Below are 17,459 nucleotides of genomic sequence, written 5' to 3'. Positions count from 1 at the left end.
AGTTAAATCAGTAGTGGTAAAAAAAATGTACCAGTCCAGTCGAAAAAATATAATTTGGAATCGAATCGGAAAATTTTCCGGACAATGATTCCTCCGCCTAATGCATACGAGGTTATTTCTTCGTGCAACCAGAAAGGCCGAGTTGTTCCGATTGGTTAAACTAAGTCCCCCGCTGGCGGCCATCTTGGATGATGGATCGGCTACAAAGTAACAACACTTGGTCAGCACTCCATAAGGAACATTCATGCTATGTTTGGTTTCATTCCATTCAGTGGTTCTCTAGAAGAAGTCATTTGTATGCATTTCCCATAGGGTCCTATGTTAAACTAAGTCCCCCGCTGGCGGCCATCTTGGATGATGGATCGGCTACAAAGTAACAACACTTGGTCAGCACCCTATAAGGAACATTCATGCTATGTTTGGTTTTATTCCATTCAGTGGTTCTCTAAAAGAAGTCATTTGTATGCATTTCCCATAGGGTCCTATGTTAAACTAAGTTCCCGGCTGGCGGCCATCTTGGATGATGGATCGGCAACAAAGTAACAACACTTGGTCAGCACCTCATAAGGAACATTCATGCCATGTTTGGTTTCATTCCATTCAGTGGTTCTCTAGAGGAAGTCATTTGTATGCATTTCCCATAGGGTTCTATGTTAAACTAAGTCCCCCGCTGGCGGCCATCTTGGATGATGGGATCGGCAACAAAGTAACAACACTTGGTCAGCACCTCATAAGGAACATTCATGCCATGTTTGGTTTCATTCAATTCAGTGGTTCTCTAAAAGAAGTCATTTGTATGCATTTCCCATAGGGTCCTATGTTAAACTAAGTCCCCCGCTGGCGGCCATCTTGGATGATGGATCGGCTACAAGTAACAACACTTGGTCAGCACCTCATAAGGAACATTCATGCCATGTTTGGTTCCATTCCATTCAGTGGTTCTCTAGAAGAAGTTCAAAATGTAAATTGTTAACGACGACGACGACGACGGACGACGACGACGACGACGGACGACGGACGCCAAGTGGTGAGAAAAGCTCACTTGGCCCTTCGGGCCAGGTGAGCTAAAAATTACTGATGAGTGGTTTCAAAGTGATGTGCACTAACATGTTTCGTTAAACAAACATGTTATCTGTAGTATGTATTCCATTCATTAATTGTTCAGACGTTCTCCACTTTTACATTTTCGTTTTGTCAAGGAGAAGTAGAGAAAGGGAGAAATGATACTTCTTTTTTTCCATAAAATCCAAGTTTGCATCTTCGGAAGTCAGTTAAGTTACCAAACAATAGGTGATAACTCCCGAGAAACCGGAAGCATTACATTGGCGTTTTTTAAATACCTGACCAGGCCGACAAAGTAATGATAAAAATCCTCGTTTTACAAAATTGAATAGTGATGACTTGGAAACCGTAACTATTTGACTTTGACCGTAATAGCTCAGTTTTGATCGCAAAATCGGAAAAATTACGGAAAAATCATAATGGTTGGCAGCTTTGAGTTATCCCTTGATCCTTCATTAATAGTCGTTTTTTTCTTACCTATATTTGTATCTGGTATGGGGACATCATTTTTATGTGTGTATTTAGCCTCCAACTGGAATGGCTCTGTTCTGTAGAATGTCAGTACTTTAGACATAGGAATCATATGGTACTTTGGAAACAACTCCATTGAACTGAAAGGAAAATCACAAGGTTAAATGTCACAAGTCTAAAACTTCTTTTTAATATTTACTAGATTAAATGAGTTCAACTCTTTTGTTTTATGTAAGGGCTGTTCCATAAAAACATGTTTTAGACACAGGGTATGCACTTGGATATCTCATCTATTGGTAGGTGCTTTTCGTACAGTGAAAGTGTAAGAGACATTCTTATTAGCCTCTAGAGTTTTTTTCTTGGGTACAACATATATATGTTCAGACAGGATAGTCTCAAGATGATAAGCATGTCTCTGGAGTTACCAATTTAAAAGGATCAAATTTATATCAGAGAATAGTCAGTCTAAAGAAAAGTTTGTCTGCTGCGATTTGATTTTTACAATTCTTGTTAGTTTCTATAAATAGTTATCAAAGTACCAGGATTATAATTTTATACGCCAGACGCCGCGTTTCGTCTACATAAGACTCATCAGTGACGCTCAAATCAAAATAGTTAAAAAGCCAAACAAATACAAAGTTGAAGAGCATTGAGGACCCGAAATTCAAAAAAATTGTGCCAAATACGCTAAGGTAATCTACTCCTGGGTAAGAAAATCCTTAGTTTTTCGAAAAATTCAAAGTTTTGTAAACAGAAAATTTATAAAAATGACCATATAATTGACATTCATGTCAACACCGAAGTGCTGACTACTGGGCTGGTGATACCCTCGGGGACGAAACGTCCACCCAGCAGTGGCATCGACCCAGTGGTGTAAATAGTTATCAAAGCTGCCTAAAATACAACATATTCAAATATTATCCTATAATTTAAAAGATAAGAGTGCACACGCTGAAATGTCTCGCCTTCTTTACTAATCATTGATATTATGTTGACAGTCCTAAGTATAAAGCTAAGCTTTATTACAACTATCACACAAACAGAACATTAACCAAGACAAACTAAACAAAGACCAATGAACCTTGAAAATGAGGTCAAGGTCAGATGAACCATGCCAGGCAGACATGTACAGCTAATAATGTTTCTCTACAACATATATAGTTGACCTATTACTTATAGTTTAAGAAAAATAGACCAAAACACAACCAGATGCTCCGCAGGGCGTAGCTTTATACGACCGCAGAGGTTGAACCCTGAACGGTTAGGGCAAGTATGGACACAACATTCAAGCTGGATTCAGCTCTAAATTTGGATTGTGATTAAATAGTTGACACAGCATAGGTTTCTGACACAGAATGAATGTGTTCTAATGAACTTAAAATTTTTGTTTCTCTTAGAGCAATTCACTATGCTGTTGAATATTAATCCTCTCAAAAAAATGTTTGAAGAAATTTTCTTTTTTATTTATGAAATTTCAAATGAGAAAAATTGAACCCAATTTTTTTAATCACATCCCCCTTTCCCTTATTCCAAAACTAATCTCAATTAAAATTTCTAATGGAGTTTGCAACAATAACTACTCATTTAAATACATCATAAAATATTAAGATGTAAAAAAACTGCTTGTTATCACTGAATGGTAAAGATTATTTTAATTTATCAGTTGGTAGTAAAAAGTGAATATACATTGTATATTGTATATAACAAAGATTTAAGTTGATTCTGGACAAAGAAAGATAACTCCAATTAAAAAAAATCTTGCTATTGCACAATATTTTGCAATTAGATATTTCTTGCTTACTATTCTGGACAAAGAAAGATAACTCTAATTAAATTTTTTTTTGATATTTCACAATATTGTGCAATTAGATATTTCTTGCCGTTGCGCAATACTGTGCAATTGAAAAGACTTGCTATTACACAATACTTAATATAATAATTTTAGATCCTGATTTGGACCAACTTGAAAACTGGGCCCATAATAAAAAATCTAAGTACATTTTTGGATTCAGCATATCAAAGAACTTCAAGATTTCAATTTTTGTTAAAATCAGACTAAGTTTAATTTTGGACCCTTTGGACTTTAGTGTAGACCAATTTGAAAACAGGACCAAAAATGAAGAATCTACACACACAGTTAGATTTGGAATATCAAAGAACCCAATTTATTCAATTTTTGATGAAATCAAACAAAGTTTAATTTTGGACCCCGATTTGGACCAACTTGAAAACTGGGCCAATAATCAAGAATCTAAGTACATTTTTAGATTCAGCATATCAAAGAACCTAACTGATTCATTTTTTGTCAAAATCAAACTAAGTTTAATTTTGGACCCTTTGGACCTTAATGTAGACCAATTTGAAAACGGGACCAAAAGTTAAGAATCTACATACACAGTCATGACAGTTAGATTCAGCATATCAAAGAACCCCAATTATTCAATTTTGATGAAATCAAACAAAAGTTTAATTTTGGACCCTTTGGGCCCCTTATTATGTTGGGACCAAAACTCCCAAAATCAAACCCAACCTTTCTTTTATGGTCATTAACCTTGTGTTTAAATTTCATAGATTTCTATTTACTTATACTAACGTTATGGTGCGAAAACCAAGAAAAATGCTTATTTGGGTCCCTTTTTGGCCCCTAATTTCCTAAACTGTTGGGACCTAAACTCCCAAAATCAATACCAACCTTCCTTTTGTAGTCATTAACATTGTGTTTAAATTTCATTGATTTCTATTTACTTAAACTAATGTTATTGTGCGAAAACCAAGAATAATGCTTATTTGGGCCCTTTTTTGGCCCCTAATTCCTAAACTGTTGAGACCCAAACTCCCAAAATCAATCCTAACCGTTCTTTTGTGGTCATAAACCTTGTGTCAAAATTTCATAGATTTCTATTAACTTAAACTAAAGTTATAGTGCGAAAACCAAGAAAATGCTTATTTGGGCCCTTTTTGGCCCCTAATTCCTAAAATGTTGGGACCAAAACTCCCAAAATCAATACCAACCTTCCTTTTGTGGTCATAAACCTTGTGTTAAAATTTCATAGATTTCCATTCACTTTTACTAAAGTTAGAGTGCGAAAACTAAAAGTATTCGGACGCCGGACGACGACGACGACGACGACGACGACGACGACGACGACGACGACGACGACGACGACGACGCAGACGCCAACGTGATAGCAATATACGACGAAAATTTTTTCAAATTTGCGGTCGTATAAAAACTTAACACTGTGCAATGAACTGTGAAAATGAGGTCACGGTCAAAGAAAACCTGCGCAACTGACATAAAGATCATAAAGTATTTCCATACACCAAATATAGTGGACCTATGGCATATAGAACTATATAAAAAGACCAAAACTCAAAACTTAACTTTGACCACTGAACCATGAAAATGAGGTCAAGGTCACATGACATCTGCCCGCTAGACATGTACACCTTACAATCATTCCATACAACAAATATAGTAGACCTATTGCATATAGTATGAGAAAAACAGACCAAAACACAAAAATTTAACTATAACCACTGAACCATGAAAATGAGGTCAAGGTCAGATGACACCTGCCAGTTGGAAATGTACACCTTACAGTCCTTCCATACACCGAATATACTAGCCCTATTGCTTATAGTATCTGAGATATGGACTTGACCACCAAAACTTAACCTTGTTCACTGATCCATGAAATAAGGTCGAGGTCAAGTGAAAACTGTCTGACAGACATGAGGACAGGGATCTCCATGGATGAAAATTGAACCATGGAGGAACTTTCACCATTACAAACCTTGTCTACGCTGTACAGTGTAGCGCGATCGGAAGTATTTTATCCCTCCATACAAGGAATGGGTGAAAATGCTAATTCATTGCTTATTTAAATTATATTTATTTGAATTTTCATTATAGAATTAGAAGTATCAATATTTTCATTTATTGCCGTTTTTAACCATTCAAATGCCAAGTCATCATGGCCCCCCTTAGTCGAGCATGACCAAAAGCTGTCATGAAGGTCCCCATGCAGATTTCTTTTATTTTTGGTAATTGTTATGGGGGTTAAAAATCATCTAATGTGGGGCTTATTTTTCGTGGACACTGTCAAATTCAGAGCCCATTACCGGTATGGCTGATTTGCAGCAACAACAAAACAATTCGTACGGGTTATGTAAAAGGTTAAAGAGATTTGTAAAGCAAACGTCGACAAATGAAAAGGTTTTTAATGACTATCTGGAAAAATTGATGCTCTGCAACATGCATCTTTCGAGTCTGAATAGAAACCGGAAACGCGGATGTATCAATTTGATTGTAATATACGAAATGAATTCGGAATTTAGATACGATATTTCTTTACAGGAAATATTTAAGTTTTTACTTTTAAACTTTTAAAGTAATTCTAAATTATCGTTACAGCAGTACTCGATTTATTTACGATGAAATAATATTTACTGTTTTGCGTCTTAGTTTGTACTTCTTAAAAAAGGGGGATGCTGATTGCGTAAGTCAAAATAAAGCACGTGTTCGACTTGTTAAACTGTTTTCTTAGTAACTGGATTAATTTATTAATTTATTTATTTAATCTAAATGATCATAATCATTTGCTGAAACTTAGTTGATTACTTCGACAAATGGATCGTCTATCCTCAGATAGTATTCTCCTGTTTGGTTTGTTGATCTACCTGTACAAGCTCAGGTACAAGTGATTAGCGATCTTAATCCGGATATCCCTCAGGCGTTAGAACTGTATTGGATTATAACATAAAAAGCCTAAGGGTTATGCAATTACATGCATTTGATTATAATTGATAAAAACAATGGCGTCGGGCTACAAGAAACGATGAAGTTTTGAACGATGGCGGAAGACAATTTAACGATGGCGCGAGTCATTTAACGATGGCGCAAGACATTTGAACGATGGCGGGGCTCCATCGTTAAACAGGCCATGGAGATCCCTGGAGGACCTTGCACATATCAAATATAGTTATCCTATTACTTATAATAAGAGAGAATTCAACATTACAAAAAATCTGAACTTTTTTTTCAAGTGGTCACTGAACCATGAAAATGAGGTCAAGGACATTGGACATGTGACTGACGGAAACTTCGTAACATAAGGCATCTATATACAAAGTATGAAGCATCCAGGTCTTCCACCTTCTAAAATATAAAGCTTTTAAGAAGTTAGCTAACGCCGCCGCCGGATCACTATCCCTATGTCGAGCTTTCTGCAACAAAAGTTGCAGGCTCGACAAAAATTAAGAAAACTTGTTAAGAGAAATAACAGTGAAGTATGTAGACAAAAAGAAATTGTAACCTTGCACAGGACTAGACAAACCAAAACAAGTGAAACTGCGAGCTACTGCTCACTGATGATACCCCCGCCGCAAGTGGATAATATTAATAGTGTAAAAATATGCAAGTGTTCGGTAAACAGGAAGTTGTCAAGTGATGAATCTGAAAACGTATCACACGGTATAGCTGACTTATATAAATCCTAAAACCAAATTTCAGAAATCCTTGTATTGTAGTTCCTGAGAAAAATGTGACGAAAATTTTCAACTTGGCTATCATGTGTAAAATCATACAAGTGTTCGGTAAACAGGAAGTTGTCGAGTGATGTATCTGAAAACGCATCACACGGTATAGCTGACTTATATAAATCCTGAAACCAAATTTCAGAAATCCTTGTATTGTAGTTGCTGAGAAAAATGTGACGAAAATTTTCAACTTGGCTATCATGTGTAAAATCATACAAGTGTTCGGTAAACAGGAAGTTGTCAAGTGATGAATCTGAAAACGCATCACACGGTATGGCTAACATATATAAATGTTGATACCAAATTACAGAAAGGGTGGATGTGTAGTTCCTGAGAAAAATGTGACGAAAGTTTCATGGGACGGACTGACTGACGGACTGATGGACGGACTGACGGACGGACAGACAGAGGTAAAACAGTATACCCCCCCTTTTTAAAGCGGGGTATAATAAACAGGATATAGCAATATAATGTGGATACATTAAATTTCAAACAGAAACAGGTATTCAAAAATCAGCAATTTTTCTTATCCAACCATGAAAATCAATATCAACAAAAACAAATGAACCACAGCATTATTGACATAGTCTTGCCTGAATGACAACTAGGCAAATCATTTATAAAACCCCCTTACCTGTCTTCTTCCATTGTTGCCTGCCAGCTCAATGTAATAGAATAAGGTTGTGCATCATTGATGGAGAAATCTCGCACTCTGAATGTGGGATTTAATATGGCATTCTGTAAAGAACATCCACGGGCCACAGCTTCATCAGCATTCAGTGTCGTACTTGGCTCGATGCCAAACACTTTCTGTACTAGACTTTTAATTGATGGAACTCTTGATGATCCTCCTACGATTTCTACTGCAGCTAAATCTGATGTCGACATCTCTGAAAATGGACAAAAAACTTTGTATTTGCAAACACTCAACTCAGTATTATCCCCACACATTTTTTGACTTCTTTATAACAAGGTTAATTGATATACTCTTTTGTTTTTGTTAATAACATCCATTAGAAAGTAATTCAGAAATAGAAAGATAAAAGCTAATTTGCTCATCATAATTTCAAGATTGAGCTTAATCGCACAACTTATTGTGATATTTATTTATTTTCTAAAATCTGAAGTGCAAGACTCCTCTTATACAGCATTAGTAACACGGACCGCAACAACCCATAATATAGAATTTTCATTTAACTTATTTTTTTACAACTTTTTAAGAAAATGTAACCAACAATTTATCACCCACGAGTTCAAAAAATTCCATATTATGGGTTATTGGGGTATGTCTATTAGGCTGACTATCTAATTATTAAAATTTGTGTTTTTTAAATAAAAAAAATTGGATAAAATCTTTTAACACTTTTTGGTTTTCACAAGAAATAAGTTGCCAAGGGAGATAATTTAGTGATAAATTGCTTGTAGTCTTGGATTATTATTTATTTTTGGAATCCACCAGTGCATATTGTGGAAAAGACGATGAAATACGATGCCCCATTCTAACTATCATTTTCTATGTTCGTTTGACTGTGAAATTGGGATCAAAACTCTTATTTGACAATAAAATTAGAAAGATCATATCATAGGAAACGAGTGTACTAAGTTTCTAGTTGATAGGAAAACATAATTCCACTAGATTGGGCATACAAATATTGGAAATCCATTATAATTTATAAATACTTGAAAAATATATTTATTGAATAGTTCTTTAAGCAAGAGTCATACTTACTACTATTTTCTAGTAATGTCTGGAAAACTGTTTCTATTCTTTGAAGTAAACCAGCTGATAGTTCTTCGAACTGAGTTCTAAAATGAAAATCAAATACTAAAAATTAACATTAGAATTGAAAATCATTCACATAATCCTACAATATATATACTAATACAATATATGTACTGTCTTTCTAAGTAAACATTATATTATTTCTTGTTTATTCTAATTCTTATTTCTTTAGAGTTATTGCATTGGTCCTTAGAAAATTAGTTTTCAAAGAGAAAAAAAAAATTGGGGAATGTGTCCACAGATGATGCCTCTGCTTGCATATAACGTTGTAAAGATAAAATGTAAATTATTCTAGAGCAGTAAAAGGGATCTACCTAACTGTGTGCATGATCTGAGTTTTGTGGTTATAAGCATAGTGGATAAGTATCATAATATTTGGTGGAGGCCAAGATAGAGAAAAGAAACTAAAAATTCACCAATTTTTCCATTTGTAAAGGGGACATAACTCCAGAACAGTAAAAGTGAAGCCAGCAAAATTTTGGGATATTGGACTTCCACACAGATGGATAAGGTTAAACTTAATGCTCCTGTGCCTACGGCTTAGGCTTAAAAATATTACAGCATTTTTCCACTTTCCACCACATACTGTCAAAGAATTTAAGTACCGGTAAATTGAAATTGGAGGTCATTCAAATATCTATCAATAAATCAATAAAAGTATTTTAAGATGAACTTTTCTCAAAAGAATATTTCATCCCAACGGAAGGCCTCCATTCTTAGTTACCTGACTTAGGCAACCTAAATTTTCAATCAACCTGTACAGAGTGACCTACCTGTCCATTCTACCTGTCACATCCTTGTCATCCATGAAACATTCTATATTAATTGGAATGGATTGTGTGTTAGCACTCATTAGTTTTTTCAGTCTTTCACACTCAGTTTCTAATCTCAGTCTAGCTTTCATATTCTTTCCTGCATCAACCTTATAACGTTCTTTAAAGTCCTGTTGAAAATAGTCTGCAAGAATTTTGTCAAAGTTCCTTCCTCCTAAACAGGGGTCAAAATTTGTTGCTAAAACCTACAAAAGTTACACAAAAAATATCTTATCAAAAGCACAAAATCAGTCGCCAGCAATCTATATTTTAGTATAATGTTAATTCAGAAAAAAATATTGTGAAAAATGCAAATTGGTAAGTATTGCAATATAAACAAGAACTCCCATTCTGATATCTGATATATATCCTGTATTATTCCTGAAATCATAATAATTCATCTAGCATTTTTGTCCATTCTTAAAAAGTTACAATATTAAATGCATGTAATAATTTCTGAATTTACAGTAATTTATTGTCTATTGTTGTACATATAAGCCTGTATATATGTTATTTTTTGTATTGTTTATGTCATTGGATTGCTGTTTCCATGGTTTACATCTCACATCTCTTTTTATTCTCATCGGATTTTGTCTAATGCTTAGTCCGTTTCTGTGTGTGTTACAATTTAATGTTGTGTCGTTGTTCTTCTCTTATATTTAATGCGTTTCCCTCAGTTTTAGTTTGTTACCCCGATTTTGTTTTTTGGTCCATGGATTTACGAGTTTTGAACAGCGGTATACTACAGTTGCCTTTATTTATATGCCATATATGCTAGTTGCAATTTTTCAAGTTTGTTGTAGAAATTTTAGAAACTTTATCTATGTCACAAGTATTACTTAACATTCTGCTCTGTTGAGTTACATAGTACCACATTGTCAGTTGATGTTGTTGTATTTCCCCAATGAGGGATCTAAGCATATGCAAATAACTTACACCATATCATGTACACAGTTTTGTTCATGTTTTGATACTTTTGTTGGTCATAAAACTTCAAAATTTGCTAATTTTCTACATTCTTTTGATGAATTATTAAAGAAGAAAGATAACTGTGTTTGCAATGGTTTTTGCTGGAAATGTATAAGAGCTTTTTCAGAGGTGAAGGGGTTAATAATGCTTATTTCAATGTCATACCTTCAGCTTTGTCTTGTGAAACGCCACAATGGCCACCTGTAGGGAACAGTAACCAATGTCAACAAACACCACATTCTTGGCTTTCTCTGTCTCAGCTGGGAGATCTTGTTTGTAAATACCATAACCCAAAGCAGCTGGAATTAAAAGTCATATATTATTAGAAAGTTGTACAAGTATTGGTTATTTCTATTTGGTAATTCTGCAATTTTAATGTTAACATCATTTGAATTAGTGGCAATCTTCCTTCAAAATGAGACACAATGAAAAATAAAAGAAGAAAATGTCTGGGACACAAATGCCCTCTATCAAGCTTCCTTGTAGTATGTGAAATTGGACAGACTGTCAAGGGTAACGCTTAATGCCTCCTTAGCATTGAGTCAGGAACATGAAAACTGAGATGAGTCTACCTTTTCTTTTTAATCTATCAAATTGTTAGTGATAGCAGTGCCTTTTGGAAGTTGAAATGTTTTTTAAGCAGTGACCTTAGGATGTCAACACATTTTTTAATATCATTGGTACAGTATCCGTAACGATCCTCTTCATAAAAAATGTCAACTGTGTTAAAAAAAATCTAATTTGGTGCTTTATGGAGAATCATTCCTACATAACCTTTTAACTTATATAGCTATAGTTGCAGATCTTCACAAATGATAATCTTATTTATTTTTCAATACATAAAAAGATTAACATAAAACGAAAAGTGAGAATATGATTGACTGGTGTTTATGCTATTTTCAACATTATTGTTCTGTTTTGTGGCTGTCGGTATTTATTTGAGAGAACCACCAATCGTCAGTAGGATAACTGCCAATCCTAGTCAGTTGAGACTCATAGTCAAGTGCACATGCTTCATACAGGATTTGAACTCCAAACCACAGTGTTGACAGGCTAGTTATACAGTACTGTAAATTCAGAAATTATTGCGTGCATTTATTATTGCGATTTTGCCATTAAAGACTAATATGCGATTTTCATTTTTGCAATATTGAGAAAATCCTATTAAAATTATTAACTAGATTTCAAAATGTGAGTTGAAATTATTGCGATTTAAATCCTGTCGCAATTTTCGCAATAAAAAAAACATCGCAATAATTTCAGAATTTACAGTAGTTTGACCATTGAAGACCACTCAACATCCACTGTGGTCCCTGTTGAAAATCGAGATAAAAACACTAACCTGCTGTTGAATCATTCATGACCTTCATGCAATTCAGTCCAGCTACCTCACATGAATTTAACATTGCTCTTCTTTCTATATCTGTGAAAAATGTGGGTACCTTAAATAGAAAATTAACGTGTCATCACGGTCATGTATTACATGAATTGCATGCAATAGAACAAAACTTTGTATTTTTCAAATCAAATTTCAAATCATTTTGTTTGGAATAAATTATTGTAAACTAATAAGATGAATGTGCGGATATTCCATACTTGAATAGAAATTTCAAAAAAATAAGACTTAGAAAGTTAAACAGTACCATCCTTTCATAAAATCACAATTAATTTGAATTAAACTTTGCTGTTTTGAAGGACCTTACGATAAGACGAATTATCTATTTATATATCTTATCTTATATCATTAAATAATCCACTTACAGATACCACCACATCTACGACTTTAGTCTTCAGTCCAGCTTCTGATATCTGCTTTAACTTTGTTAATAGAGCTGCCATCATCTGCTCTGGAGTGAACTGCTGCTCACCTTCAAGATACTGAACCTAGACAAAGAAAAATATGTCATCATTATTATAAGTTTAACAAAAATCCCTTAAACTGTGTGCATTTAAACCAGTTTTAACAAAGTTTGATAAAATTTGATAAACCACGTGATACTTAAATTTGTGTGGCATAATACATGTAATATGCAACCATATCCTTGGAGAACATATAACAATTGACATTTTCAACTTAATTGTAAGAGAAAAGATTCGACTACTGAACCAACTTTAATATAATATTTATCCACTGAGATGGTAAATTTTCTGTTGTTATCAATGGGGTTGAAGGGTAGAATTATATCTATCTAACTGTTAATGTCAGGGTATTTCTGAAACTAAGTAATCACTATAAGATTGAATGAGAGAATTTCTCTATGCCCTTTCATTGTAAATTAAAAATAATTTGTGGTTATCTCCCTTCCTTCAATTGGAAGATCCCCAAGGGTGACTGGGGTATAGAAATATGGTCACTTGGTCTTCTCCCGACCAGCAGTAAAACGCTTGCTGAAGTGGGGCGTCCGTTTGGCTGTGCGGGATGTATCAAGTTCGCAGTCACGTCCGTCAGAAGGGGACGTTAAATCCGATGCCTCGTGTAAAGAGAGTGCCACGCTCTTTGCACGTTAAGAACCCTTGCAACAACTCTTCGATGGGGTCCGTAGGTGGCCTGTTGCAAGGCAAAATTTCTGTCCCTATCCAATATACCCTCATTTTCCAGTGGCAGTCCAAATTTCCCCGACCATCATCCTAGATGGCCTCTATTACAACAACCTACCTATTGTATTTATTGTGAACTTGTTCTTGTCCTGAATATGCATGAAATATTTGCCACTGGACGTTAAGCAACCAACAATCAATCAATCAATCAATTGGAAGACAGGCTAGTTATCTCCCTTCCTTCAATTGGAAGACAGGCTAGACTTTCAAATATCTATGTCTAGTTTGACAAAATATTATATTAAACAGTTTTTAAATTCCTTTTTGTTGGTTTTTTTTAACAAAAAGGGATTTTCATGTGAATTTCAAACCATTAACTTAGAGCCTATTTCATAATGCAAGTAGAGTAACACTTGGTTACCTTGCTTGCTTTGTAAATACAATTGTAATTGGGATTACGTCCAATCAGATCTAATTATAAAATATTCAGGTTTGACAATGCCTAAATATATTATTGTTTGAAGATGTCAATCTTAATTACAAAGCTTCAGTAAACATGGTAAATGATTTTTTAAACCCAAGTTCTACTCTACAAGCATTAGGAAATTAGCTATAAATGTTAGTCTAACTTACCTTGATTAATATTTCTCCATTCTTTCCCTGTTCCACCTTATAAGGTTTGGGAAAATCGGTGAGCTCCTGTTGTACAAAGGGGTCTGTGAACTTTCTCCCAATAAACCTCTTGAAAACAGATACTGTATTTTTCAGATTTGTAATACATTGATTCTTGGCCGAAACACCAATACTTCTGTTCTTTTCATTGAAGGAAACAAAGGCCCTGAAAATGGTATAATTGCATAATTAAAATATTAGAAATCAAATACAGTGTCATTATAATTCTTGAGTTCAAGATTTTCGTTAACTGTTTTGTTATAAATTAAGGCATTAATTTTCTGAATTGATTTGTTTCATATTTTACTTGTCAGGGCATTTTATATCCAACCATACGGTAGGGTTTTTCTCATTGTTGAGGCTATACAACCCCACCCCCCTTTTTTTTGGCTGATCAGGGCATTTGAATGGGGACATATAGTTGGAACCCCCCCCCCCCCCCCCCCTTTTTTTTAAATGGCTGGATCCGCCTCGGGACTTTCCAATTAGATTTTCATCTAAGTTCAGTATTTCTGTGATTTTACTTGTTTCAAGAGATTACTATTTCGTAACCACACTGAATAATTTTAAGCCATACTTAAAGACTTCACTGTTCACATCACTGCTCATTATCATAATTATTCACAACAACAAAAAGAATCCATTGACCTCGATATTAAAAAAATAACTAATTGAGATAAAAACACTTTGTAAGTAAGCGAAGGAAACAGTAAAAATAGTAAACCCTTAAAATTTACTTCCCAAGTATTGTACAAGGACATACTTTCCTGCCTTTTTTTAATTCACAGTAGGGAAGAAGTATACTAATCTTTTAAAGTTTTGTAATTATTTCACTCAGATATATCTTTTTTCTACATCACATCCATAACATAATCTATAAGAAAATCAATTCAGATAGCATCACATTACCCCGATGTTAAAAGGCAGGGTATGAAATTAGCAGGGGCCCACAGGCCAATGGCCCCTTAAATTTGGTGTGAGTTACTTAAATTATTGGTTTACTTGTATAGGACTATATATATGGGCTACAAAATTTAAGCTGTGGGATACCATTGCCAAGTCTCAAGTACTAGTTCTATCCCTGAAAGGCCCTGGGAAGAACACTGGTATATTGTAAACTCAAGTTCATTTCAACAGCTTTACACTGTTCAGCCAAATACAATGTTAATGTGTCTTCTTGCAATTTTATTCTAGCTAGATAACGTTTTTTTTTATATTCAAGGGGAAGTCAAATTTTAGGGTTGATAGACATTTTTTTGTTTCTGGTGTGTATTTTTGACATCTTTTAAGACAAGGTGTGCAGGCAATTTGGAACATACATGTACATACATGTATACATTTAAGAGACTGTCTACAACATGTTTGCTTATTGTTTTAATAATTTTCAGCCCCTCAATTGTGAACTTTGTATGGAGCATCACTCTAGCACTGCATACACATTTTTTTATCTCCCAGTTGATGTGATATTCCAGGGCTTGTATTCCTCATCAAGATTTCTTTGATAGAGGGATTGTTGATCAGAAGGAAGCCATTAAACTGAGAGTTTTGAAGTGATCATGAAGTTGAAATCATCCATTCAAATTTTACAGGAAGCTATAAGTTGGTCAATCCTTATCATGATTATATTGAATATAAATCAGAGTTCGCAAAAACCATCAGTCCTGTCAGCCCTGACCGCAAAATGAGGCTCTGACCAGCATTTTGAAAGCTACTGCTAGTGGCGGCCCCAATGACGAATGTAAAACTAGTCCTTCATTGTTATTCTGCCTTTTTCAATAAAAATGAATTTTAATTCAAAAGATTTACAGATTTTGTAGGACTGACAAATAATCTTTGACAGGTCCAAAAAAAGGTTTTCACAAACTCTGTATATATCAGTTTCACAGATGACATTGGATATGTTCCAATTGGCGCAACTACGATCCCTCTCCCTTTTCCCTGAATGTGAACTGCTCTCATCTAACTTATAAAACAGTTTGTATTGAAATGAGCAACAAGACAAATGCCACACATCCTTCCATCCATCCCATTATCATTAATCATGGCCATTTGAATTGTATAGTATCGCTTTTCCAGATAATTCCTTCTACAGTTTGGTTTTGATTTTTAGAGATGAGTTCATTTGGGAGATAGTTAAACTTTGTCATTTCAGACTAATTTCAAGTTGATTTATATGATTGATTTGCACTGGATAAATTTGAATTTGATGAGAAAAAAACGACTGGAAACGCATTTATCATGTCTATAGACATCAATGCTATTTGGAAAACCTCTCCACTTGACCCAAGAAAAGTTAAATCATACAACCATCACTTTTCCACTGTGGTGTTTTCTATTATGATGTCAAAACCTTACAGGAACCTTTGTGATCTGTCCAGTGATGGCGGACAAATAGTGAGAATCATATTGTGTTTATCAATTTACTGTAACCTGAGCATGATTGATTCGGTCTAACTAAATATTTTACATCTTTGTCTCCACCCGTACTCAAAACTGGGACCAGGATTTTACAAGGCAACGTGCTAACGGATTGAGCTAAACATTACAAGCACAGCTGACTAAGTATCTACCACACTAGCTGCGAAAAAGTAGCTCTTTTTAGTTTTGTCCTTTGAAATTTTATGCCATCTATGGTCCGCAAGTATCAAAATCATCAAATGGACCTTAAGAGCTACATTTTCACAGCTACTACCACATATACGACAGACGAAGGGAAGCAATCCTTTCACATCAAAATTTACAATGTCAATAAAGATATTCCTTTATATTATTCTGATGTCATCGATGTATTGTGACCACAATTTAAACATATTTTCTCCATAATACTTTTATATAAACAGACATATGACACAGTATATAAACTCAATAATGAGTCCACTCCTTGACGAGAAGATAAATAGATAGATCACACTAAAATAATGATTCAGGATAAAACTTGGACAAAAGAAAATAATTTTAAGGGGTTTCTAAATAATAAATTACAAAACTTACGGTGTATTCCTTGAACTGTATTCATTGTCAATTGTTTCAATGCCACCTTGTCTCGCTACAGCAACAAAACAGGAACTGTTACCAATATCAAAACCGACCGGCATGTTTCCACTTTTCTTGTTACCTGTTGGAAATTATTTGACAGAAAAAAGAAAATGTCTATACGAATAACTTTTGTTGATTTACAGACAAATATAAAGATTTCTTCAAGTGAAGAACTATCCAGTAATAAAACACAAGGAAGTTTAACACAAATAAAACTAGGCTTTCTAAGAAATTTCGAGAAATCACATGGAATATCGCCGCCTTCGAGAACTTACGGAAGTTAACTTGTCAGCAGTAAAATTTACATAGATAATATATAACAAAATACTTCATATTTAAAAAAAATATTTATGCAGTCGGATAAAAAAATATACATAAATCATAAAAACTTGTATCATTGATTTTATTATGGCATTTTTTTTAATTATTTTTAAATTTCATTCCATGCGGCCTTGCCCTCATTCAAGTTGAGGCGCGTCAAGAAAATATTTTGAAAATGAATACACGATGTGTCAAGGCTTGAAAAGGAATACACTATCTTCAGATTATCTGTAAACAATGCAGATTTATATTCA

General features: G+C 34.3%; 1 protein-coding gene across 1 annotated transcript; it reads right to left on the bottom strand.

Annotated features, from left to right (window-relative positions):
* Window positions 1–1,539: 1,539 nt before the first annotated feature.
* Window positions 1,540–17,182, bottom strand: LOC139504619 (heat shock 70 kDa protein 4-like; the record flags this gene model as incomplete). Its single annotated transcript, XM_071294668.1, is given in 9 exon segments — window positions 1,540–1,673; window positions 7,709–7,964; window positions 8,804–8,880; window positions 9,631–9,875; window positions 10,804–10,937; window positions 11,981–12,080; window positions 12,400–12,522; window positions 13,810–14,014; window positions 16,840–17,182. Coding segments are annotated over 9 exon segments (1,378 nt in total), but the record flags the coding sequence as incomplete, so codon positions are not given.
* Window positions 17,183–17,459: the final 277 nt, after the last annotated feature.

Source organism: Mytilus edulis, unplaced genomic scaffold (genome assembly GCF_963676685.1).
Source record: "Mytilus edulis unplaced genomic scaffold, xbMytEdul2.2 SCAFFOLD_700, whole genome shotgun sequence".
Taxonomy (NCBI): Eukaryota; Metazoa; Mollusca; class Bivalvia; order Mytilida; family Mytilidae; genus Mytilus; species Mytilus edulis.
Note: the sequence above shows the minus strand (reverse complement) of the source record. Positions and strands in the feature narration are given on the sequence as shown.